This window comes from Accipiter gentilis, chromosome 3 (assembly GCF_929443795.1).
Source record: "Accipiter gentilis chromosome 3, bAccGen1.1, whole genome shotgun sequence".
Lineage (NCBI taxonomy): Eukaryota > Metazoa > Chordata > Aves > Accipitriformes > Accipitridae > Astur > Astur gentilis.
In genome coordinates, this window is record NC_064882.1 from 19,264,253 (window position 1) to 19,289,624 (window position 25,372).

At 34.8% G+C, this 25,372-nt stretch overlaps 1 protein-coding gene across 13 annotated transcripts in view; it reads left to right on the forward strand.

The window, feature by feature from the left end:
* Window positions 1-25,372, forward strand: part of FRYL (FRY like transcription coactivator) — a 176,570-nt gene that overhangs the window by 128,821 nt on the left and 22,377 nt on the right. For 11 of the 13 annotated variants that reach the window (XM_049797363.1, XM_049797357.1, XM_049797374.1 and 8 more), the window contains 17 exons: window positions 2,282-2,432; window positions 2,782-2,885; window positions 3,430-3,615; window positions 5,194-5,398; window positions 6,312-6,433; window positions 6,905-7,095; window positions 7,804-7,898; window positions 9,128-9,735; window positions 10,359-10,456; window positions 11,423-11,593; window positions 12,598-12,738; window positions 14,848-15,045; window positions 16,325-16,486; window positions 16,777-16,851; window positions 18,347-18,523; window positions 21,241-21,444; window positions 22,342-22,512. In XM_049797363.1, the coding sequence (XP_049653320.1) occupies window positions 2,282-2,432; window positions 2,782-2,885; window positions 3,430-3,615; window positions 5,194-5,398; window positions 6,312-6,433; window positions 6,905-7,095; window positions 7,804-7,898; window positions 9,128-9,735; window positions 10,359-10,456; window positions 11,423-11,593; window positions 12,598-12,738; window positions 14,848-15,045; window positions 16,325-16,486; window positions 16,777-16,851; window positions 18,347-18,523; window positions 21,241-21,444; window positions 22,342-22,512 (3,059 nt within the window). The remainder of the gene's footprint in view (window positions 1-2,281; window positions 2,433-2,781; window positions 2,886-3,429; window positions 3,616-5,193; window positions 5,399-6,311; window positions 6,434-6,904; window positions 7,096-7,803; window positions 7,899-9,127; window positions 9,736-10,358; window positions 10,457-11,422; window positions 11,594-12,597; window positions 12,739-14,847; window positions 15,046-16,324; window positions 16,487-16,776; window positions 16,852-18,346; window positions 18,524-21,240; window positions 21,445-22,341; window positions 22,513-25,372) is intronic. The other 2 variants (XM_049797315.1, XM_049797389.1) reach the window with 1 other exon arrangement.

A 25,372-nucleotide genomic window follows, 5' to 3' on the forward strand; every position in this document is an offset into this window, starting at 1 on the left:
AAAAAATACGTGTCTTTTACATTCCTCGCTCTTAGTACTGCTATTGAAGTGTAGTATACATTTGATTACAATAGAACGTGCAAGGAAGATAACGCACTTTCTTTCCTTCCCTTGTCCTCTGGAAAGAGTTGTGAACGTCTTCCCAAATGAAGTAGTTTTACGTTGCATTTTCTTTGCCAGTACCAACACTAAAGATAGGTAGATGGTTCGACAGAAGAAACAGGAGAGAGATTAACAGGAGGAACATGACATGAATGAGGAAAAAATGACAGAAAAGAAGTTAAAAAAAATAGAAAATTAGAAGTAATTGTGCTTTTAAATGATAGCACTCCTTGACCTGTTTAAAAAGAAAAGGCTACAAAACTTTCTGAGAAGCCATAGCAAAGGAAAATACAGTGGGGAAAAGGATCTTGTTGTATACCTCTAATTTTTAAGCTTGTTTTGAAAAGTTTTGGGTTATTTTTTGTGATCTATGGTCTCTTTTATTCTGAGGGGCAGAGGTGAGGAAAAAGATATTTCTCCTGAAGCTCTATGTACTTTTGGAGACTTTTCTTAACGGAGGCTTATTAACTGTAGCTACTTTTGTACCAGTTCCTAAGATATAAAATCATCGTGACAATGCTAGGGAAGGCTAAACAGTTCATGTAATCAGGCAAAAATGAGGACAGTGGTCAAGACAGTAAATGATGGTTACATTAGTGGGTTCTGTATGCTTTGTTAGAGTACTCATTTGACTGAAACTCGTTTCAGCTAACAAGCTGTTGGCAATTAAAATTACTTTGTACTTTAACTGTGCATGGGATTATCAGATATATTTCGGTCTAATCCAGCTCATTATAGTGCTCCCACAGACTATCTTAGGTTTCACTCGATTTTTTATTGACAGTTGATCTTGCTAGGAGGTGTCTGGGTATGGTACAGCACATGATACAGTACTGCCTTTTCCTTACCTTTCTTGTGCTACTGAACAACAGGATGTAAATTTCTGTGTTTTGAGCATTACATGTCAGTATGGAACCTAGTGTGTCCCATGCTGTATCAAAGCAACAGTCTCCCTTAGGATCTGCTTACGCACTCTTTAATGACTGATTCTTTGCAGACCATAAAGGTTAGCGTGAATATGTGGTTTGCATTGCCTCTTTCAAGAAAGAGGAACATAATGTCCTCCACAGAGCTTGTTGTAAGAACTGGGCATACTGATGCAGATCTGCTAAACTTTGGGTCAGTGTCAGGTTGGTGGACCTTCTGGGCAGCCAGTGTGTTTATTACTGCTTGGATGGGTGATGTCCAGTATCATAGTTGTGGTCATTCTCATGTTTGTTTGCTATTTGTGATAGCAACACAGAGTATCCTGAATCAGATGATGATTCACATACTCCATCAGTAACAAGTTTGTCACTTCCAGTCAAGAAGGTGATAATGAGCCGATAAATGTGTGAACTTCTGAAACTTTTGCAGCTATGCTTCCAGAAGGACAACTGGTAGAATCACTGAAGCACTGAACTGTTGAGGCAGTCTCCTTACTTGTTTGTAGCTTTTACTGATTGTTCTGAAGTCCAAGACATTTCATTTAAAAACAGAAAAATATTTTGGATGTGTAACAGTATACTCTCACACCAAATAGCTGATGTGTTTCTTTCACTTTTGAAGCTTTCTTAATAAAAACCTAAACGTCTTTCTGTGTTTTCTTGACAAATTTGCTGATTTACTGAGCAGTGACTTTTGTCAAGGAGTGGGATTAGGCTATGCTGGTGTAAAGTGGCAAGTTCTGAGTTGCCCCGTATATCAGGCTGGCATTATCTGACACGTATAACTTGTGGATTTTTGCTAGCGAGACCTATAAAGAGGTGCTCTTGAGAAATACTTCCTTAGCCTATAATGAAATGAAGCTCTTCAAAATTAGTTCAGTACGATCTTGGGACCCAGCCTTAACTTCCTATCCGACATGAGGTATGAAATTCAAGGAAATTATATTAGATCACTTTGCCTTTTTTTCCTTATGTGCATCCATGTTCCCTATGTGCATCCATCGTTTTTATGAACCTATTCAACAAAATCTTACTCTGTTATATGTGTAGCTTCTGTAGAATCATCCTTATCCTAAAAGAAATAATGACTTTTTTTTTTTTTTCCTAACTGTGCCCAACTGCTACTGTTTATAGCTGATTCCCCCTCCTGGATCTCAGCTTTTTAAGAATTTAAAAATATTTCTTTAGAAGACTATATAATACAGAAACATGTTACGTATATATTTCTCTGGTTTAATTATCTATTGTGTTAGGTGATTCAATGCCTCTGTATTCAAACTGGCGTTTGAAAGTGATGGAGCACAATCAAGGAGAGCCTCTACCTTTTCCACCTACTGGAGGTTGCTGGTCACCATTGGTGGATTACTTGCCTGAAACTTCTCCTCCGGGCATGTCTCTTCACAGGTAACTGTTTTAACAGTGCTGATGGCAATTCATTACATTTTAATTAGTGTTGCACAAATATAGTAATTTAAAGATAGCAGATTAAAAGACAGATTTAAAGACAGTAAATAGTGCGTTCATTTTCTTCAGTTTTACTCACAAGTCTAGCAGTTTAATTCTCAGCCTTTTAATTTGGAGGACTAAAGTTTTTCTGTCTTCATTACGAGCATTCATCTTTTCCCGTGTAATACAACTTTGTGGATTTTTATAGACCTAAGAAAGAATACTGGTTAGTAGCATATTAAGCTCTTTGCAGCTCTTCGTAAAGTTCATGTTACATTCTTCTAACAAATTGTTTCTTTGTTTTCAGATGCAATATAGCAGTGATCCTTTTGACTGACTTGATAGTTGACCACAGCGTAAAGGTGGAATGGGGAGGATACTTGCATCTTCTGCTTCATGCAATTTTTATAGGTAATTCAATTCTTACAGAAATATGTCTAGTAACTTAAGAACTATAGCTATTTATGTAGCTGTTATTTTCCACATTTAAATTAACATTTGCCATGGTACTGAAATCTCATTAATTTGTTAATATTTACAATATTTTTAAAAAAAATAACGAAATATCTTTCAGCTTGATTAATATGAATATAATTAAGAGGTTTTTAAAGTTGTTTGAAGGCAGTTTCTGTTGGAGCCTCTTTTACCTCTTTCTCCTTGTAGAAGACACAGTAAAATTCAAATTTTTTCTTTGTTTCTCTGTGTAGTAATTTTCATACAGAGCACAGATTAAGTTCTTACTGCTGTATGAGAAACAAGAGGATATATTAAAGTTTGTTAAACTGTATGCTTTTGTTTTTGTATTGAAACACTGAAAAAACATTGTCTAGTGAACTATGTATCTATTATTTGGTAAAGTATAACAGACCAGTTTGAATACTGCTGGGTTTTTAATAATTTAATTCAGCGTGTCCTTTGAATGTAATAAAGCTTTTCCATTTTCCTTTTCTGTTAGGTTTTGACCACTGTCACCCTGAAGTCTATGAGCATTGTAAACAGCTGCTTTTACATCTACTGATAGTGATGGGATCTGGCAGCAGCGTCCAGTCTGTTGCTTCTGTCCTACTCAGAAACAGAGAGTTCAATGAGTCCAGGGTGCTTACTGTCAAGCAAACTACCCATTTAGATTATACTTTCACAGGTATGCTTTAGATTTATTAAGTGTTGCTTGTTAAATTATATGGAAAGTTATCTTTTCTTCCAGGCATTATTAAAATTTCTGTTATTTGTAATATTTTCATGAGTCCTTAGCATTAAAATGTATTTCTTCAGATTTTAATTAAGTCAAAATTAATATGGTTCACATTAGCACTTTGTGCTCAGTCATTGGAGCAGGGAGCACAGTTGAATGATTAAATAGCAGTGAAAACCACAGAGCACGCTCTGTGTTTGGATCTCTAATATACCAGGTTTTATGATGCCTTTGAAAGTAAAAACCAAGAATACATCTCTTACTTGTTTGCAGCAACTTTAAATTTCTGACTTTTGTCAGCTGTAATTGCATTGTTCAATAGGCTATCAAAATACTCTTTCGAGATATGACCTTTTAATGTTCACCTTAACATTACAATATTGTAATTATGCAGGAAACTATATATTTTCTATGTATCTCTTTATGAAAGGAATATTTTGATGGTGTGAGCCTATTGTAGTTTCTGAAGAAATGTGAAATAGTTCAGTTTTTTGAAACCTAGTATTTCGTATTATTTCAGTAGGTGGCAGCATATTGCTATACAATGAGTTGGTCCTGTTTTATTCACATCAGAAGTGGTTTTGTCACTAACCAAAAATTCTTGTCTGTTTTGTGAATTTGATATTCATTGCAATGAGAAATTAAAAAGTGGGCATAGTGGAAGAATTCTTTTATGTAAACCTATTTGCAGAACTTTACCAGTGCACCTCTATGGTGACCTATACACTATTCCTGGTGATTAAGATAAGGTGATTACAGGTATGCATGCCTAGCACAAGGTCAGACAAGCTGATGTTAAATTTTATTTGAACCGGCTAATATGTCAGTCCACATCCTGTGGCTCTGTAGAGTGAAAATTTGTGGTGGATGTCAGCGAGTCTCAAGCTTATGTACAATTATTACAGTCAAAGGTTCGTGTCCCACTTTTCCTTGCCAGTTTACTTTCTCCCAGCACCTCGTAGATAGATAGAGGCATAATGTGAGGAGTTACTGCAGTTGTATTTTTATTGCCATGTGATTCTTTACATGGAGAGAAAAATCTTATAGCAGCAAGATTAAGCTAACTTCAGAGAAACTTTGTGCAGCAAGAAGGGCTCTGCTTAGAGTCAATTCGCTAGCTAATATTTAGTGTTCACTGATTTAAAGTGCTGTCAGTTACACTGGGACTGAGTTTTAACAACAACAAAAAATTATCTGCACAGTATTAGGAAGTAGTTTATATCATTTGTCTCCACTTATTAAGATGAGATGCTTCAGAAACCACTAAGCTGTCATATTACCAATACAAAATCAAACATAATACAGTGGTTTTGAAAAGGGATCTAGCAGTTGCTTATTAAGGGTCCAGTCATGTGAAGACTTTGCATATAACAGACTTGTTGATTTCATTGAAATTATTGCATCCATTAAATTATTCTCATGATGTTTGCTAAGTTATTGATTTTTTTGAGGACTGTTTTTTCTTTTTATATATTTACTATTAACTGTCAACTTAAGAGCACATAATTATCTTGTTTCTTATTTCAGCAGGTGTTCATGATTTTATACCTGATTACCAGCCCTCCCCAATGACAGACTCAGGGCTTAGTTCAAGTTCTACCTCTTCTAGCATCAGTTTAGGAAATACAAGTGCTGCCATTTCTCATCTGCACACCACAATCCTCAATGAGGTTGATATTTCAGTAGAGCAGGATGAAAAAGTGAAAACTCTCATAGAATTTATTACCTCAAGGTAAGATTTCAATTTTCATTTTTGTTGAGACATGTATTTTGTGGAAATATGGCAAAAGCCTTACTGATTGGCATCATGTTGTCTGATTTTGTGTCTGTTTTATCAGCAGTAAGAGATAGTTTAATCCTGAAGTGTTTTTGAATGATACAGCCTATGAACAACTTTCCAACAATTACAGAGAATTTTGGCCACCCTTTTGTGTCCTGAGTGTTTAAAAGTCTTTTGCCATGTTCTACACAGGTCTGTTATCTTTGCTTGCCACACAGTTTATAAAATTCCCTTTTCCCTCTAAAGGTTTAGGGCTGGAATACATAAAGATAATTAGGGACCTGCAAGATTTGTGTGGAGTTTATGGATTACCTAGTAGTAGAGAGTTGGCTATTCAAAAACCAGGAACACCTGTAAAACCATCAACACTTGGCAGTTTGTGTGATGGTTTATATAGAGCTTTCAAGATTGTGTAAATCTGAAATCCTGCCTGTTTCTGAAAGCTTTTGATTACTTATGCTTTACAGCAGCCTAAACTTACCATAGTGTGGTGTATTAATGGGAAGAAAATGGGAAGAAAGGAGACTGTTTTAAGAAGAGTATACTGGTATTAGTTGTACAAGTTCTTTATTAGATAACTAAGTATTATCAAACAGAGAACATCTCTTCCTAAACTTAGGCTGTTACTTCAGTTGGATCTGATATATTGCTTTTCACCTTGTCTTAACTTTTTGTATATTGTTGTATAATATTGGGCAATTGTCAAACTTCTTTCCATTTGTGTCTGCAGTTCTACATGGTTTCTTTTATGTGGTAATTAGTAGATTCTTTTGCAGCTAACCTTAAGGTTAAAATAACATTTAAATAATATTAATGACAAAGGCTATGTTTTATGTTCTGTTTACTCTATTTTTATGTTTTTTAGGAAAAGAGGCCCACTTTGGAATCATGAAGATGTTTCGGCCAAGAACCCTAATATAAAGAGTGCTGAACAGTTAACTGTGTTTTTAAAGCATGTAGTGTCTATATTTAAACAGTCTAGCTCAGGTATGTTAGAAAATGGTTGATGCATGATAGAATGTCCAAGCCTGCAAAGGCAATGAAATTTTTTGAATGCCTGTAAATTTATGGGTCATCTATAAAATCACTCTAGGTGATCGCTTACTGCTTCTAAAGAATAGATTTTTCTTTTGTATTGCACACTTCAGTTTCTATTATGACAGATTTAAATATAATCTTTTAGGAATGAGATAAAATATCTTACTAATTTATTGTGGACACTTAATATTCAAATCATAAATGTTTTATTCTCTACAAGTGTCTCCAGTGTTAAGTATTATGGAATACAAGTTTATATGCCTGGAAAGATTTTAGAGAGTAATACTCCTTGAGAAAAATGTAGAAGATGAGAGTATTTTAAAGTTAGGAATGACTTTGGCAATTTACTCTTCATTAAATTCAAGTGGTTTTGTTTTTCATAAAGCATTGTGTTGCTTGAGTACTTATTTGCTTTTATAGGAGGATTTCAATTGGAACATCGTCTCAGTGAAGTTGCTTTGCAAACTGCGCTGTCGTGCTCCTCTCGACATTATGCTGGGAGGTCATTTCAGATTTTCAGGGCTCTGAAGCAGCCTCTTACTGCATCTACACTTTCTGACGTTCTCTCCAGACTAGTAGAAACTGTTGGAGATGCAGGAGAAGAAGCTCAGGTATTTGAAATTTTTCCCCCCACTTTCTTAGAAAGCTAAGTCTGCCTAAATGACATAACTTGCATTATTATTTTAATGATAGTAAAATTTAAAAGCGTTTTTTTATTCAGTTGCTTTTTATTTTTAAATAAAGATATTTCAAATACCAAACCAGTTTTAATCATGACACTTTCTGAATTTTCACGCAATTAAATGATGAAAAGATGAGCTGTGCACATTCTCTTCTACAGCAATAGGAACTTTTAGAGAGTTTGATACATCTGTTTCCTGAAAACACCTTCTCTTTCATAGTTAGAGAATCCTGAGATCAGCCATATAAAAAATAATTTGTTTTCTTTTATTAAGAACTTAACCTGATAAAGTGTTAACAACCATCAACTTAATGTCATTGTACATCTAAAGAAGTGGATCTCATGTTTTAATATTGCAAAATGAGAGTCTAAATGACTCCATCCTTTAGTCCATCCTTAAAAATAATGCAAACCAGAATAAATTCTGTGAATATTTGGAAATAAATTGAAGTTTTTCCCTGTCTTGAAGCTATATGGCTAATTCGAGCTCTCTCATCAGAATTATGTTCTAATTAAAGCATCAAATAATAATTTGGCTACTGATAGTGATTTTATATTTTTGTGTCACTCAGTAGATTTTCTGTGATCTTCCTTGTGCATTATTGCATAATTCATAATTACCTGTGGCTTTCCCCAGGGTTTTGTCATAGAACTGCTTCTGACCTTAGAGTCTGCTATTGATACGTTGGCTGAAACCATGAAGCATTATGATCTGCTTTCTGCCCTTTCTCAGTAAGTTCTTTTATTAGTCAAGCTACATTTCACATTTTTATACATTTGAATTATTAAAGATCCATATTACAAATGTAATTAAATAATTTCATGTTGTCTTTGCAGAATAGTTGTATCCTTATAGCAAAATTGCCTGCTCTTTTATGTTTTTATCATTCTGCTTCAAGCAAAACTCCTAAAAATCTAGATTTTCTGAAAAGGATCTTTGCTACCTTTCCAACTTACTCTCTTGGGTCCAATTTAAAAAAAAAAAAAAAGGTGTTCCTTATGGCTCAATTCTGAAGTGTCATCAGTTCCTCTGAAACTTCTTAAAAATAAAGGCACTGAGTACATTTAGAACTCCTTCTTTTTAATCAGGCCCTATTGACCTTGATTAATAGTGTAATTTTTACGGGGTCTTATTTTTTCCCCCATATATATAATGAAGGTAATGGCACCAATCTTTAAAAGATAATGTAAAATAATTTAAGGTTCACAGATGAAAACTGCTGTACTGCTATAAATACTTTTATTCCAGTGTTAATACAGAAGTAATATCTTCAGTTACAGCAACTGCTAGTCTAGTCTGTCTTAGGCCTCAGATGATTTGTCCATAGATGAGAGAAGTGTAACTGAACAGCCTGAGTAGTTTGTGTGTCTCATTACAGTCTGAGTGGTTAGCTCAATGACTTTGTAGCAAACTGAAAAAAAATCCCTAAATGTACAGACATCTTTATTTGTTTGACTTCTTGGCAAAGTTTTTGAAAATGTTGAGATTTCTAGGAATATATTCCATTTCTCAGCATCAGAACTGGAAGGTGTTGGCTTCTCTAGGTCAGATACTTCAGACAAATATAAGGTAATAAGTAAATAATTTCATTTATTAATTAATTCATTTTTCTACCTTTATCACATGTATAGGGAAGCTGGAATGCTAGATCTTCATTTACAGATAATCTCCTATATGCTATAGGCTAATTTTTCAGATTTTACCAAATTGTTATGTAATTATTTTGGTATTCTGGGATTGTACAGTCTTGTCCTTATGCTGTAAGGATATTTTAGTAGTATATATAGAAATCCTGTATTTTCATGTATTATAATACTCTTCCAGTGATGAAGCGGAGTATTCACTGTGTATGTATATATGTGATTAGTGTAACATCTTTTTCCTTTCTTCTCTTTTTCTAAACTGTATGTTATTGAAGTATTTGGCATGGAATAATATGTAATACTGATTTTTATTTTAGAACCTCGTACCATGATTCTGTAATGGGAAACAAGTATGCAGCTAATAGGAAAAGCACTGGACAGATAAATCTAAGCACAAGTCCCATTAATAGTGGCAGTTGTTTGGGGTACTACAGCAACACCAGGAGTAATTCTCTGAGACTGAATTTAATCACTGAGCGGAGAGGTGACCGTCGACGGAGCAACACACTGGATATAATGGATGGAAGGATAAATCATGGTGGAAGTTTGGCCAGGACTAGAAGCCTTTCCTCCCTGAGAGAGGGAGGGATGTATGATGTGCAACCCACTACTGACCCTGTCAACTTGATGGCCACCATATTTTGGATTGCAGCTTCGTTGCTAGAGTCAGATTATGAGTATGAATACCTTTTGGCTCTCAAGCTACTCAACAAGCTGCTTATTCACTTGCCTCTGGATAAATCAGAGAGTCGGGAAAAGATAGAAAAGGTGCAGAATAAACTGAAATGGAATAACTTTCCAGGCCTTCAGCAGCTTTTCCTAAAAGGCTTTACTTCAGCATCTACACAAGAAATGACAGTACATCTCCTCAGTAAACTCATCACAATTTCCAGGCATGCTTTGGTGGATCCTTCTCAGTTAGCAGGTATCTTTAGTAAATGGATGTGTAATGAAAAAATATTTTTTCATCAAATTAAGTGTAATCAAAATCAGTAGTAATTATACATTTGCCTTAAAAAAAACCCCGTTCCATTAAATGCTTTTGACAGTTGTCGATGTTATGCTGTTAGATAGTGGGAATACATTACACACTATGATTATCTGCTAAGAAATACTGCACATAAACTTCATGTATTGACTATTAACTTACTTTCAACTCACTTACAAGTGAGTTTTAAAAGCACATGTATTCTTTTTCATGATCTTGTGCTAACTAGCTCAATTAGTACCATTTCAAACATTTGCACATTTTAGAAACAATATGACTGTACTGCCTCAAGCTATCCAGTTTCATGATAGTTTTGCTTAATTGGTCTGGTGATGATTTTGTTTTGATCTTATGCATATTTATACCTAAGACAGACACATTTATATACATTCTACATACATACACACTTAGGTACATGTACGTGTATATATAATTTATATATCTGTGTGAATGTATGTGTCATGCTGTAAGGGTTCTTAAATACCAGATAACTCCACATTATATTAAGTTTTACTAAATATCTTTAGGGCTCATATAACTGTGTTTATGTATGTGTTTAGGATTTCCCCTAAACATCTTGTGCCTACTTCCTCATCTGATCCAACATTTTGATAACCCAACTCAGTTTTGTAAAGAAACAGCTGACAGGATAGCAAAGGTATGTAAAGTGATGCCTGGAGAAGTATCCAGGAGTTTATACCAGCATTGTTTCTGTATTTTTCGGCTCCCTTATGTAATACTTCTAGGTGATTCTAACAGTAATATAGAACTAACTATAAAAGTTCCTATTTTAAAGATGTGATCTAGTCCCAATTTATGTAGTTGGACCTCATATCAACCCCCAAGTTTCCCTTTGTCAATGAAAAAACACATTTAGCTTATTCTATAACATTTAGATGTAAAGAACAAATTTCATTATTAATGGTACCAGTTATTTTTCTTACTTGTCTGATTTTTCAGTTTGTCATTTTAAACATAAGCTTAATCAATTTATAAGCACACTTCCTAATTTACTTATGAGAAGGAAGTGATCCCTACCTTTCGGACTGGTAGGTAGAGAAGAAAAGGTAATATGTTCTTACTATTATTTGTACACACTGATTAACCTTGGAATATTTTTGAACTGTAGCGTCTGTTAAATCAGTGCATGGTACACACCAACAATCTCAAGCCAGGCTGGTGGTATGCTGCCCTGACAGTCTGCATTTTAAGGAATACTGGCGGAAAAGGGAGTAAGAAAGTGCTGTCTGTCACAGGAGATGCAGTCATAGCCCTCTGGCTCTGCCCAAACTGTGATACATATATCACTTAACTGTGTGCAGGCCATCTCAAAGGGGTACATGCCTGATGCAAATCCAGAAATTACTGCTGTCCCTTAAATACTTGCACTACTAGCTAGGAACACTAGTTGAGGTAAGTTTGGTGTGAGTTGTAGATAAACTTGGAGCATGGATGCCACAGTACCAAAATTCAACAGAAACTCTAGGTGTTGCTTGTGTGATTAGTTCAATTTCAGTTATTAGAAAATAGAGTGAAATCTGGGAAAAGCACATAATGACTTCTCAATGTTTAGGTTAAAAATTTGTCATTTCTAGTATAATTAAATACGCTTTTTGCTTTTCAGGTTTGTGCAGAGGAGAAATCACCAACTCTTGCCAATCTGGCTCATATGATGAGTTTATACAGTACGCACAGTTACTCCAGAGACTGTTCTAACTGGATTAATGTAGTGTGTAGATATTTGCATGACTCTTTCTCAGATGCCACATTTAACCTCGTAACGTATCTTGCAGAGGTAAATTCTTAATAAAAGTGTATCTCATGTTGACAGTCTGTAATCAACATTGCATTTACTTATTGCGAATTTCTTATTTTTCATGGTTATGAATATTGGCGGGGGGGAGCACATCTTCCATAATGGGACAATAATATAAAAATGTTCTAGGATATGGAAAAGGAATGACTACTGCCATTTTTTGAGTGCAGCAATTTAAATGTACCTTGAAATTATAATCTCTCTAAGGAAAGATCCTTTTTTATGGTAGTAGTATTTTGTAGTAGATATTTATATTCTGTGCTACATGAATAAAATGTGCACACTGTCTTGGCTTTACCAAAATATACTTAGGGCAAATTTTAAGAGACCTTTTTTCATCCAGGTACACATTTAAAGATGTCCTTATCACAACTTAAAAAAATAATGTCAAAGTTTAATTGTAAGTATTGCATAGTATATAATTAAAGATAATTTAAATTCTAGAATTCAGTGTATGATTCTGCCAGGCATTCATACAGGAAAACTGTTACTACCTTTAAAAAAAGTACATTGTGTGAAAAGCTTGTAGAGCTTGTCCTTGAAGTATATCCCTATCCCTTCAAACTGTGTACAAATATTTAAAAAAATATTTTCAGTTCTCATTAATTACTTTATATGTACTTATTTTGTTTGTAAGACTGTGTTTACCAGCTTTCTTCAAGGCATAGATGTAATTGTTTTTCATACAGCTTTAAGATTTTGAATTTGTATGAACAGTTCTATTTAGTGCTTTAGATCTGTCCTAACAAATGTGTCAAAATTAAGGAAAAAACCTGAATTAGGACAGAAAATATTGTTCTATTGCATTACATTTTTTTAAATGCTAAAACAAAGTTTTGAAAAACAGGAAGTGGTACCCTTAAGTTTCTTGAAGAGGAGAATAAATATATATGCAAGTTAGCTATATTTTAATGTTTGTTTTCACTTTCTGCTACCATTAAAGGCCCTAATTAAACTCTGTATTTTAAAAACCTTTTTTTTAGCTGTTAGAGAAAGGGTTATCCAGTATGCAACAGTCTTTACTGCAGATCATTTACAGTCTTCTGAGTCATATAGACCTATCCACAGCACCAGTGAAGCAGTTTAATTTGGAAATCATAAAAGTTATTGGTAAATATGTTCAGGTAGGTACTCTGAAAAACTATAAAAGCCTTTCTGCTTATTATTAAAATGGTAGTGAAATTACACTTGACTTGTGTGGGGGGGTTAATTTATTTCAGATATAAAAATAGTTCTTCAAAGTCAGATTCTGTGGTATTTTATTTTTTGTCCAATGTACTTAATTCACTATATGCTTATTTATTTGTCCAATTTGATTTACATGTTGTGGGACAAGTTACCTAGGTGAATGTGTATCTCTTTACAGATATAGGCAACTCTACATGTGTAATTAGAGGTGATGATCCTTCAAAGGAAATGTTTACGGCTAAATACTGCACAAATGTTTTAGTGTTTTCAAAAGGAAGTTTTACATTTAAATGCATCTTTAAATCACTTTCACTAATATATCTGTGAGGAACATTAAGGTGCACCTTAATAAATTTGAGTGCATTTTTTATTAAAGAAGGTCCCCAAAAGATGAACAACAGTGTTTTGCCCTAGGTAATTTGATCCTTTGTACTTGGAATACAGTTTACTGAAAATCACTTTCATGGAAGAAAGTCTAGCATCTTGCTGAAAGATTTTATAAAAATGCCTGGAGCATAAAACCATTTCAGTGCACAATATTCTTCTCTCCCCCCCGCCTTTTCTTTTTTCCTGAATGCCATTATTGCAAAATGTATTTCAGTCAAATGGTTTAATCATAATTAACCAGAAAAAATAGTGTTCCCTGGATGTTTTGTTATTGATGGGTATGTACTTTAGATATTGTGCTCCTGTCAGAGTGCATTAGGCAAAATGGAATGATTAGCATAACTATAGTTCTCATGGCCTGACGGCTGCTTTCTTCGCCTCTAACCTTTATCTGAGCTTTCTATGCAAGCTCACACTACCATGGAATGTAATCTTAATTAGATGTTAGCTATCAAAATAATGGTACTAGCGAAAAAATATTCCAGAGGAGCCTATATATTTTTGATACAGTAAAACTTGTTACTATAAGTGACAAAAGAAAAGATCATAAATGAACATGTCTTGTTTAAATGTGGTGCTGCTAAGCTGATTTTTTTAGTCCTCTGCCATCACAGTGCATCATAGCAAATTTAAATTGCTACAGGATGGTTCAAGTTTGAGACTACTTTTTTATGTTTATGATGCACAGAAATTCAGGAGATTGTTCAAGACTCATCTACAAGGAAGCATATACTACTTAGAGCATTGAAAGTGGTGTTTATTTTTTTTAATGCAATAAAAAAATTATTTAACAAACATGGCATCCTAATTTAAACAAAAAAAGAAAAAGGCAGACATCCTGCTAATTTCAGACACTGGCAGGTTTACGTTTCAGGTAGAATTCTACCATTTTCAGGAGTGTAAATCTTAACCTTGCCAAGGTGCTGCTTTTGGTGTAAGTCTCATTTGCAATTCATTCCACAATCTCTGTTGTTGAAACTGCTGAATTATTTACATTACTTAATCATCTTTTTAAGGAGAGTGCACTCAACTCAGCCTCTGCCTCTCATACTTTCATGTATGTATGTATGTTCTCGTACTTTTGTCCTGACTTTTTTAAGCACTTCGTTGGTTTGATACTATATAAAAACCTTGTAAATGTTTTTGGTTTTTTTAAGATCTTTGAAATGGGCGAGGAAATATAAAGCACAAAATATTTTTGTCTGTTTCAAATTCGATTTACTCTGCCCATAAGTGTAAAATAATTAAGGATGCCAGGGGGTGGAAGTTGTTTTGCTTTTAAATGCCATCAGTTTTTATCTTCTGGGGCATGAAGGGCAGATACTTCAGACAATGGTAAAAAATGTAGTGTAAATCCAGGGAGCGAAGGACATGGAACAAGAGTCTGGTGTGGCTGGCACTGTGACCTGGAGCTAGTGAGCCTGCCTGGCTGGACCTGACCACCTGCAGTGGGATGACCTGATACCTTGCCGCTGCCTTCCTGGCACTTCAAGGTCTGAAGCTGCCCGCCTGTGTTAGCACATTGCAGCCACATATAGAAGATTAGAGCTTTTGGGTTTGGGAATCTTGCAACGGATCAGTGCAGAATCCTACTGTACATTAAAAATGGCTGTCTTGTTTGAAGTGATTGTTTTGTGATTTGTGTACATTCTCTTTAGAGTCCATATTGGAAGGAAGCCCTTAATATTTTGAAACTGGTGGTGTCTCGGTCAGCAAGCCTTGTTGTACCTAACGATATTCCAAAGACTTATGGAGGTGACATGGGTTCTCCTGAAATCTCTTTCACGAAAATCTTTAATAATGTCTCCAAGGAGCTACCAGGGAAGACCTTAGATTTCCATTTTGATATATCAGAGGTAGTTATTATATTTAAATTACAATGCAATACTGACTTTCTGTTGCAAACTCAGATTTGTTTTCTGTTAGCCTTCTACATTTATATATTTTAAAATAAATATCATTTTTAAGAATGGCAGATGTTGAAGTTTTACGTACATGTAATTAGAGTCATACTGAAAGATAAACTTTGAATTCTTTTATGTTGTGTTTTTGCCTTTTCCCTCCTTTGAATGTCTGGAGAGTTAATTACTAAAAGTCAATAGGATTATTCTCAAGGGTATTTCAGCTGTGTCAGAGAGCAGGCTAATGCAGCTGGCTGCGGCTTGCAGCTGAACATTCCAGGCTTTCATCAAGTGAAGGGTTGTGCATTCAAGGGCTGAGAGGATTAAAACCCTGTACTGCAGATTTGGCGTGACTTTCAAACAGGGGAGAAAATTTAGAGGAGAGAATAAGATACAGAATATAGGAACCTCAGTGTGAGATGGACACAACTGGAGAAAAACCTCCTGTAGTTAAAAACAACACCCCTACCCCCCCAATTAGGGTTCATTAGAACTCAAAATAATATATTAGTACAGCTGATACTCATTCTATGTCTGAAAACGGGAGTATGGCCGAATGACTGCAGTGTAATAGAGGGATGTTAAAATTGTGGAAACTTTAGAAGTAATCAAAAGTAAGGGCTCCTGGCTGAAGCTGACCCTAGGTAATGATTGGAGATACAGATGTCTTAGGAGCATTACTTACATTAGTAAGTGAATTTCTTACTGGAAGTTTCAGTGCATGCAGATAATTGAGAGACAAGATGAATTCCCACAGAGTTCACTGGAGTAGCAATTGCTGTCAAAATGGCTGAATTTGATCTTTGGTTTTCAGAAGTGTGCGTATGTTAGTGAAGTTGCTTGTCTGTGAAAACAGTTTGTTCATGTCTGTGAATGGTTCTTTCGAGAAGCTTTGCATTTTTAAACTTAGAACACAGTTGTTTTTAAAGTGTGTTTAAAAAATATAACTAGATTGTCAACATAAAACTAGCATAATTCAAAAAACCACAAAAGTGGGCAGAATGGCAGCCTGCTGCATAGGGTAGAACTATTCAGCTTTGTGTTTGCCAGTGTACCAATGCTCAGCGGATTAGGGATGGGCTTCGTAAAATGCTTAAAAACAAACAAACAGGCAAACGCTCCTACATTTTATATAAGACTAAATTAAAAAATCAAATATGTGATCTTTACTAATACAGATTTGAATTTTAAGAAAGTGTTCGCATTTTAAGAAAATGTTCATTGTCTTTGATAGACACCAATTATTGGAAATAAGTATGGTGATCAACACAGCGCAGCTGGTAGAAATGGGAAGCCAAAAGTTATTGCTGTTACCCGGAGCACTTCTTCAACTTCGTCAGGCTCTAATTCAAATGCATTAGTTCCTGTCAGCTGGAAGAGACCACAGCTATCTCAGGTACATGGTATCTCAAACGCACTATACATATATTATAGACACTATTTATGAATGTATAAAAAAAATTGTTTAAGTGTAATTTGAAGTCTGTGTTGTGTCTTAGCAAAACAGTAAATGCATGTAGCATAAATTAAAAGCTAATACTGGTGAAAAGAAAAAAATAGTAAGATTCTTTTTAGAGGATGTCAGGATACGAGATGACTAGTCAAAAAGCAGATGTTTTGCATTTTTACCTGGACCTCCAGCAGATGCCTTGCTATGTATGTGATTTTCTTTGGTATGTTTTTCAGAGAAGAACTAGGGAGAAGCTAATGAACGTACTTTCTCTGTGTGGTCCAGAATCTGGTCTTCCCAAGAACCCTTCAGTAAGTGGTGTTGGTGGTTTGTTTTGGTTTTTAAATTCCAGTAGCGAGAATGCTATTACGTTTTCAGGTATTGGTAAAGTTATGAAGAGCGGTTTTTGACAAACTGGTTTTGGTTCAACACTTCACAAATCCAACTGAAGAATTAAAAAGAGATGGAATCATAAGTAATGAATTACTATTATTCCTCACGAAGTCCAGTGGGCACCACTCTTTACTAGTCAGGTTTCAAAACAGTATTTAAATTCAGCCAAAATCTCAGTGAATTTAGGTCCATCTTGTAGGGGGAGGACTATATGTTGTAAAGCAAACATAAATTACTACGTTTAATTCTTAATTCTTATCTTACATGGTTATCAAAACAAGATTTTTTTTTTAGTCTTTGGACTGGAACTCAAATCTGTCCTTTCCAAATTAAATTAGTCAGCTGCTAAGGAGCTCTGTTGATCAGACTAATCCTTAATACTTCTTCACAGAACAGCAGGGCTACACTGCCACTCCAGAATAGTGTGTTGTATGTTTGAGGCTGTATGAATTTTAATTGTCTTGGCTAGAAGAGGGCATTGAACTAGGTCTCCCCTGTTCTGAGTAAATCTCTATCTAGTCCATTATAAATAAGATACAATTTAGAGACAAGGGGCAGGAATGGCTGAGGACTGCAAGGATGTTGATGCTGTATTGAAAATACCACAGAATCCATTGAAAATGACTAGTGGATCACATGCCTTCAAACTATCATGGATATCAGTAGGAACAATAGTCTTAAATATTGAGCAAAAATAGGCCGATGGTGTTACTTTCTGTGTATGGCATAGAAAAGACACCCATTGGCATTCTAAGCTTAATGGTGGTGATGGCATTAAGAGCTTTTAAAATAAAGCGAATAGCCTACCTTGGTTACGATCTAGAATATTGTGTTTTATGTGACACAGAAGTTCTTAGCTGGGGAAGAATATTGATGGGAGGTGGATCTTTAATCTAGTGGAGGAATTTAAAATAAATAAAATTAGGTGTCTGAAAGCTGAAACTGAAGACATTTTAAAAAATTTAAATGGAAATAAACAGCACATTGCAATTTGTGAAGATTATAATCACTGGAAGCCAGCATTGGCTGCCTTTATACAGTCCTTCCACAGAAATTGGTAGACAAAAATTACATGGCCTGTGTCACGTGGATGATTATCATGATGAATTTTTTTGTTTTTAAGTTTGACTAATACTGTGGTTATGAAAATGAAGGTTTGGGGATATATTTTCTCTTTATTTGTACCTTTGCAACTCTGTTACATTAAGGATAGAATGATATAATTAGTTTAAAGATGTAGTTTAAAATCCAACTAGTCTTGAAACAAACTGCAGTCTGTACTTCCCCTTGTGTTGTCATTATAGCGGCACACTAACTGCCACTAATGCCATTAAATTGCAGGAAGCAGGATAGCTGACTTTTGGAGTTACAAAAGTTGGAAGTTTTTATTTCTATTTTTACCCATACCTGCAGGTTGTGTTTTCTTCTAATGAAGACTTGGAAGTTGGAGATCAACAAACTAGTCTTATTTCAACAACAGAAGAAGTGATTCAAGAGGAGGAAGTAGCTGTAGAAGACAATACCAGCGAACAACAGTTTGGAGTTTTTAAAGACTTTGACTTTTTAGATGTTGAATTGGAAGATGCAGAGGTGAGACCTTGGGATTTCTTCTGTGTATTTCCATTTGAGAACGTTTTAAAAATTAGGTTATGTTGGTGCAATTCTAAGGAACTGGCAGCTCTTGTAACTAATCCAATTGGGAAGAATTTATGACATGATTGAACTTTAATTTGCATGATAAAGAAACCCATGTCACAAACTTTGCAGTGTTAAGTTGTTGCAAATTGTTGGGTGGTTTATGGGGAGAAAGTTGGGATTTTTGGGGTGGGTTAAGTGACTTAATCTGAAAGTGAACTGATATGACAGTATAAGCCAATGACAGGATGAACACCTGGGTATCGTGCAGTAGAAAACTTAATTATGGAACAATATGTTAAGAAAATGGTATTATCTTTGTTCCTGATATGTTTCTGCATTTTGAAAACATGAAGAATAGCTTTCAAAGTTACAAACTGTATGATACACTATCTCATTATATAACATTGATTTGGTCACCATAATTGCTTGCATTGACTTTGACATTATATCTGGTTTGTTGCAGTTCTTAAATTTCCTCCACTTCTCCTGTCAAAAAAGAGAGAGAGGAGATAAAATAAAATTAAATATCAAGAAATAGTAAAGATTCTGTTAATATTTGTTACTTGTTTGGGATAAATAAAAGGTTTCAGACCAGGATTTGCTGAAGCATGGAAGTATGACTGCAAAAGGACTGGGGAGAAGAAATCAAATGCTTTGTAGTTTCTTTCAGTGCTTTTGTTACAGTCTGTACAAAATAATTTAATTAGAAATGGAGAACCTTGCAGGTCATGAGTGAACAAGCTACTAAGAATATCTGCCTATCTAAACACTAAGATTATTCTTCTGATTAATCTATCTCTTTTTACAAAATCTTGCTTCCCCCCCCCCCCCCAATACTTTAGTTTTATCTCACTTTCTTCATGCTTCCTCTGTATTGCTTCACTTCAGCCAATATTTGCATCTTTTGGGAAAAGTACAGGCTCATCATGGTCTATGGCATATAATGTGACCACATACTATACAGATCCAATTTCCTATATTGAATGCAAGTGGTCAAACAGTTCAGAATCAAGTCTCAGTAGTAGTAAAACATTATTTTAACGCTAGATGGGTCTTTATAGGTAGGATGCCATAAGTTGAAAACATTGCCAAACAAAGTTAATCTTTAACTTCATTTTCTGTATTATTTTAATAGCAGATCATAATGAAGAAAAGACAGTTTCTTTCTCATTACTTGCCAGTATGCAACATGTAGTGCTGGAAGAAAAAAAAAGAAAAAAAAAACACTGATTGAACAAATTTAGGGCATTACATATAAATTGTGCACTTGATATAAGAGCAGCCTAGTTTGCACCAAAACCACAGAATATTTTTTGTTGCTAATAATAAAATGTCAATGGTATTAACTGGAGCTTTTACATTAAAATCTGAGTAATATTCAGATTAAACTTAAGGGCTTCAGCCCACAGCAGCAGTACTTTGTTGTAGTTGGGATTCTTTTGCTTTGCCATAACTTTTCACTTTTCTTGGAGCAAAACAAATTACTGAGAGAGAAAGAGACTACAAAACATTCAGTTTGCTTTGCATGTGTAGTGCATCATGAAGATCTCTTAAGTTGCTACAAGAGATACTCACTCTGTTAGAGCAGTTTTGGAAAACAGTCTTGCACATCTGGGGCTAGATGTGGTATTTTAGTAACTGTCTGCAGACTGGTGAAGTGAACTGATGAGGTTTTCCATCTTTCTTAGATGAATTTTTGAAGGTTGACAAAGTGCTTGAGAAAATCAAAGATTGTTACTGTACTTGTGAATTAAAACAATAGTGGTTTTAAGATATGGATTTCACTTAGTATGTTGGAAGTTTGAAACCCAAGTATCTCAGCTTTACAATGTGCAAACAGAAACGATCCAGCTATTGGTGGTGTTTAGGGTGCATTTCATAAAACTGGCACAAAGGAGCTGCTAAAACAGTTAATGAAGGCATCGTTTTTTCTACAACTTGTACATAACTAATGTTGATGGTGCTTTGTCAGTTGGATGTGGTCAGTTTAGATTTATGTGTGTTAGTTAAAGAATTTCATCTAATGTTTGTTGAAACAGTTGCTTTACATGTTACACTAGAGAAAATGTATCATGAGCATGCTGGTTTTAGTGTTCTGTTGTCGGTTTGTTTATTTTTTTTAATCAATCTCCCATTAGAAAGAGAAATTATTTTCAATACTAGCTTTTTGACTAAAGCTTTTTTTCAGAGCTTGAATCAGTCTTTTACTGTTGGCAAATCTTATGTAATAAAACATTTTTCCCTGGTTCTAGAGTATCTTTAAGTGTTTGTCCTCGTTCTTTCTAATTATATGTGTTTTCCTTTTTGCTAACCAGGAGCTGCAGGTAAGTTGCAGCCTGGTGCCCTGGCTTGTTCATCTGTTGTTGTCTGTGGTGTGTTTGTACTTTCTAGTCAGATACATAAAATTGATACTGATATAGTTCTAGATTATATATTGAGTTACTTTCCAAGAAGATATTCAAAAGATTTCTACTTCATTTGCCATATATTTTAATTTATCTACAAACATCATTTAACAAGGTATTTAAAATTTTAATAAAATTAAAGGGCTGATTGAAACTCTGTTCATAATGCATTCAGTACTTGTGTTTTCTGTGTTGCGTTTGTGTATTAATTTTATTATGTTGAGATTCATATATAGATGTATGTGCAAACTTTTCTTATTACAGGGTGAAAGCATGGACAACTTCAACTGGGGTGTTCGTAGGCGCTCTCTTGACAGTATTGACAAAGGAGACACACCGTCTCTTCAAGAATGTCAGTACTCTGGTAGCACACCCAGCTTGAACTTGACCAACCAGGAAGATACCGATGAGTCTTCAGAAGAAGAAGCAGCCCTGACTGCAAGTCAGATACTGTCTCGTTCGCAGATGGTAAGTTATTTTTCTGTGAAAGGAATCTGAGAACTTAAGCTTTCACTTGCACTTTTAATGGATAAGTATGGCTCGCACGTTCAGCCTAAGTGAACTAAAGAGGAACTAAATTAATGTGGCTAAGCTTCTTTTTCATAACAACAGCAATGAAGGGAAAGAGTTACTTTACTTACTGGTGGTACCTCACAGGCTTATAGTTCTAGTACAACATTCATTTGTTTTAGTGTCTTTATACTTACTATATTTTTTTAAATATAAGCACAAAATAGCATGTGTTATATATCAAGTGTGTGTCTTTGTGGATTCCTAGCTTCAAAAAAAACCCCAAAATACTAAATAACAAGAAGAGCAATAAGTGCTCCCATGGGAGCATCAGTTGTGTTTAACCATCAAAATTGCTAATTTAATTACGGATTTTGAAGCATGTGTACATATAACTAAGGAAAATCAAGAATGCTGGCCACTCAGAAGCCTGTCTGCATTACATAAATGAAATTAGGAGAAAAATTGACTGGACAGGGAGGAGCAGGGATAGTATGCTGCTTTTTAGACTTTAGGTGAAGTTTGTATTAATGTTGCCCATAACAAAGAGCTCTGCTCTTCAGTGGTTTTGGTCTACCATTTCACCAATGCCAAAGACCTTTAAGAACAAGAAAGGAAATAAATTTCTGGATCCCAAGGATAGCTTCAAACTTCTCTTCAAAGTTACATGTTACAGAAATGCATGTGATGCTTCTAACGGTTTTAGTGTAAAGCTGTTAAACTAATAATGTGTAAATAAATTCAAATAGCTAACCATACTGAAACTGCCTATTTCAAAACTAATGTGTTTTTCCCCGTAATTTATATGTTCAATAAACTGTGATGAATTTCACATTTCTTTCTTTTCTGTCTTAGTTAAACAGTGATTCTGCCATAGACGAAACAATATCAGATCATGCTGGTTTATCACTTCAGTCTCAAGATTCCACTAGCAGTGTGGGAACAGAAGAGGTGCTTCAAATCAGAACTGAGACCCCAAGTTTGGAGGCTTCTTCTCTAGATAATTCTAGCAACCAGCTGCCTGAGGTGGGGAGAAATGTGGGCTGGTGCATGGCTGATTTGGGCTCCTTCTAGTGTTTAGTAGCAACTTTGCCTTTCTTTTCAACTGAATTTTCATCTGTTACACTGATTATTTGATTTGCTTTTAATATTTCTAACCTGTTGGAATGTTCATACACAATGTTCCCTCAGTATGAAAACCACTTGGGATGGACTGAGGGAATTTACCACAGGTTAAAAATATTCTTGAAGGGCTGATAATGATCATTTCATGGTGCAGAATGAAAATAGGCAAATATTCAAGATGCTTTTACTTGATATGGTTGAAATCCTTCATGAGCAACATTTTCTTTCAAATAATTTTTTATCCCTGCTCCACACCCCTCCCCCCCCCTTCTTTTTTTTTTTTTTTTTTTTTGCTTTTTTTGGGTTAATGTGATTGGTGCTATGTGGGAATAAAACCTCAGGCCAGCTGTGTTAGCAGTTGGTTCCATTAAATAATCCTTTAAAAAGGACCACAGATGCTAGTGGTATACTTTTTTGGAAAGGCCTATGTGGACTGAGACAGATTTGAAGCTAATGGCCGCCTGCAAATCTGTGAGTACTTCAGTTTCTTCGGTTTTAAAATCTTTTGAATAATTTAAAATTTTAAAAAATTCATTTAAAATAAAACTCTCATCTGCTACAATTCCTACAATATTTAGCAGTTGCAGCTAAAACTCAATATGTTGGTTTTTTTCTTGAATTTGAAGTGGCTTGATTTAGGTGGACTTTTTATCTCTTCAGTTAAAATTATTAATGCTGCTGGCAATCTTATTTTTATTTGGATAAGCATTGCTAATCCCATCTTTAACAGCACATACAGTTCTATTGAGTTTTCCAGAAAATTAAGCTATTCCTATGTGCATTTGAATAACCATTGCACAGTTTACACTTAAGAATGAGTCTTCAGCTAACTTGGTTTAAGCAGTCAGCTGCCTGGTTCAAGTGACTGAGGTTTCTGAAACAAAGGTTCTAGTCTACCTGTTTGCTTCCTAGAAAACCACTCTTATTAACAGGCAAACCACCCACCTAGCTAACATTTAATAAAGGTAACTGTAAGAACAAAAGACATACTTGAGTACAACAAAGGGAAAGTATGGGTGACTGGTTTCCTGTGATTAAAATCCTCATGTTCTAGAAGTGTAATACTGTGCCTTTTATAAAGCAGCTTTTCCCCACATTTTTCGTATTTTTCCATTATGATTATCTATACGCTTTTTTTAAAGTGTTTGGTTACATTAGAGTTGATAAATTGCCTTACCTTTTGTAGAGCACCTGTGCTTAGATTGGCAAACAGATTGTTCTGTTAGCGCTTCATCTGCTTGTCTACAACATGCATTTGTGTTCCAACAGAATTCTGGGTGAGGAAGAACACTTAATCTAGATGATATTTTTTCCACATAGATGTTTTATGTTAAGATTTCAAAAGGGAGAAGCAATATATTAAGCTGGGATTTTATAGAATGAAATTCACCACAATAGAACTTTTGTCTTAGCTGCTGTTCACTTGTGGCCCATTCTCAGCTGTAACTCATTTTTATGTTTTCATAGTTCTTTGTGAGACTGCCTTTATACTTGGATTCATTGTTCTTCTGCAGCTCCCTTTATAAAATCACTATACTTCTGATAATCCAGGTGAAAACATTTGCATAAAAAAAACCCACCAGTGTCATTAAAAATATTGAAAACGTTTAAACTAGGCTGTAAAATAATTTCATGACTAAGCAGCATCCAGAAAAAAGTCACTATATCAAAAAAAAAAGGCAGCTGCAAATGCATATAAATACAGTTACTAAATGTGATGTGTTCCAGGTTTATTTTGTGCTTGTTTAGGATACAGGAATCAGTCAAATACATGTTTTCTTCAAGCACAGTTCAAACACTTAAAGTTATCTCTCTACAAGAGTTAGCTATCTAAGTTGGATTTTGTTGTTAAAAGGGAGAACTAGCTTTATGCCTCTTAACAGAATGACCTTGAAAATTTGCACACTATCAACTCAGTGAAAAATTTGTGAAGCCAGTAAAACTAATGTCGTTCTGAATTCTTATACTGCACAACTCACAGCATAGCGCAGTTGGTTTTTCCTATGCTCATATACTTTACATATAACTCTTTCAACACAGGTATTTCATTGCATGCCAAGTGTCAGTTATCAAAATGTTTTTAATATAAATAAATATGTATCAAAATTTATCTAAGGTAAAATAAAAAAAATGGAAGCCATTATTTAAAAACAAGTGTGTGTGCTGGTTAGATGCAGTTGAGTTCCTTGTTCCTATTGTAGAGATGCTGAAGAGTTAAGTAAATAGTTTACTTAAATATGTTTGGCTGATGCCCAATAATAGCATGTATTTTTGCAAAAGGGACATTTCACATTCCAGTTGGGAATTTACAATCTAGTGTACAAGAATATTTACAATTTTGTACAATAAGTTTTACAAGCTTAAGTACATGAAAGTTTCTGACTAAAATGATTCTCTATTTTACTCGCACTGTGGATTTATGAGGGAATGGTTTACTAGAAGTAATTTTCCTTGGGTTCTGTGTAGTTGTCAACTATATAAATCACATCTTCAAGATACTTAAAGAACATTCATGTTGGTAGTAGACATGTCCAGCGTTACACAGAAAACTTAAGAAATTGGGAGTCATGGCACCATGAAGATTAACTTCGCTGTAAATTTATTAACTAGCAGTTAAGTATTTTCTAAAAGTGTATCCCTCATATGTACACCTACCACACATGATCAGTGCAGCTCTGTATCATATGTTAACATCTATAATAGAAACAGACCACTGCTTCAATCCAAATTATTTTGCTGTGGTATTGTAAAAGTGTCTTAC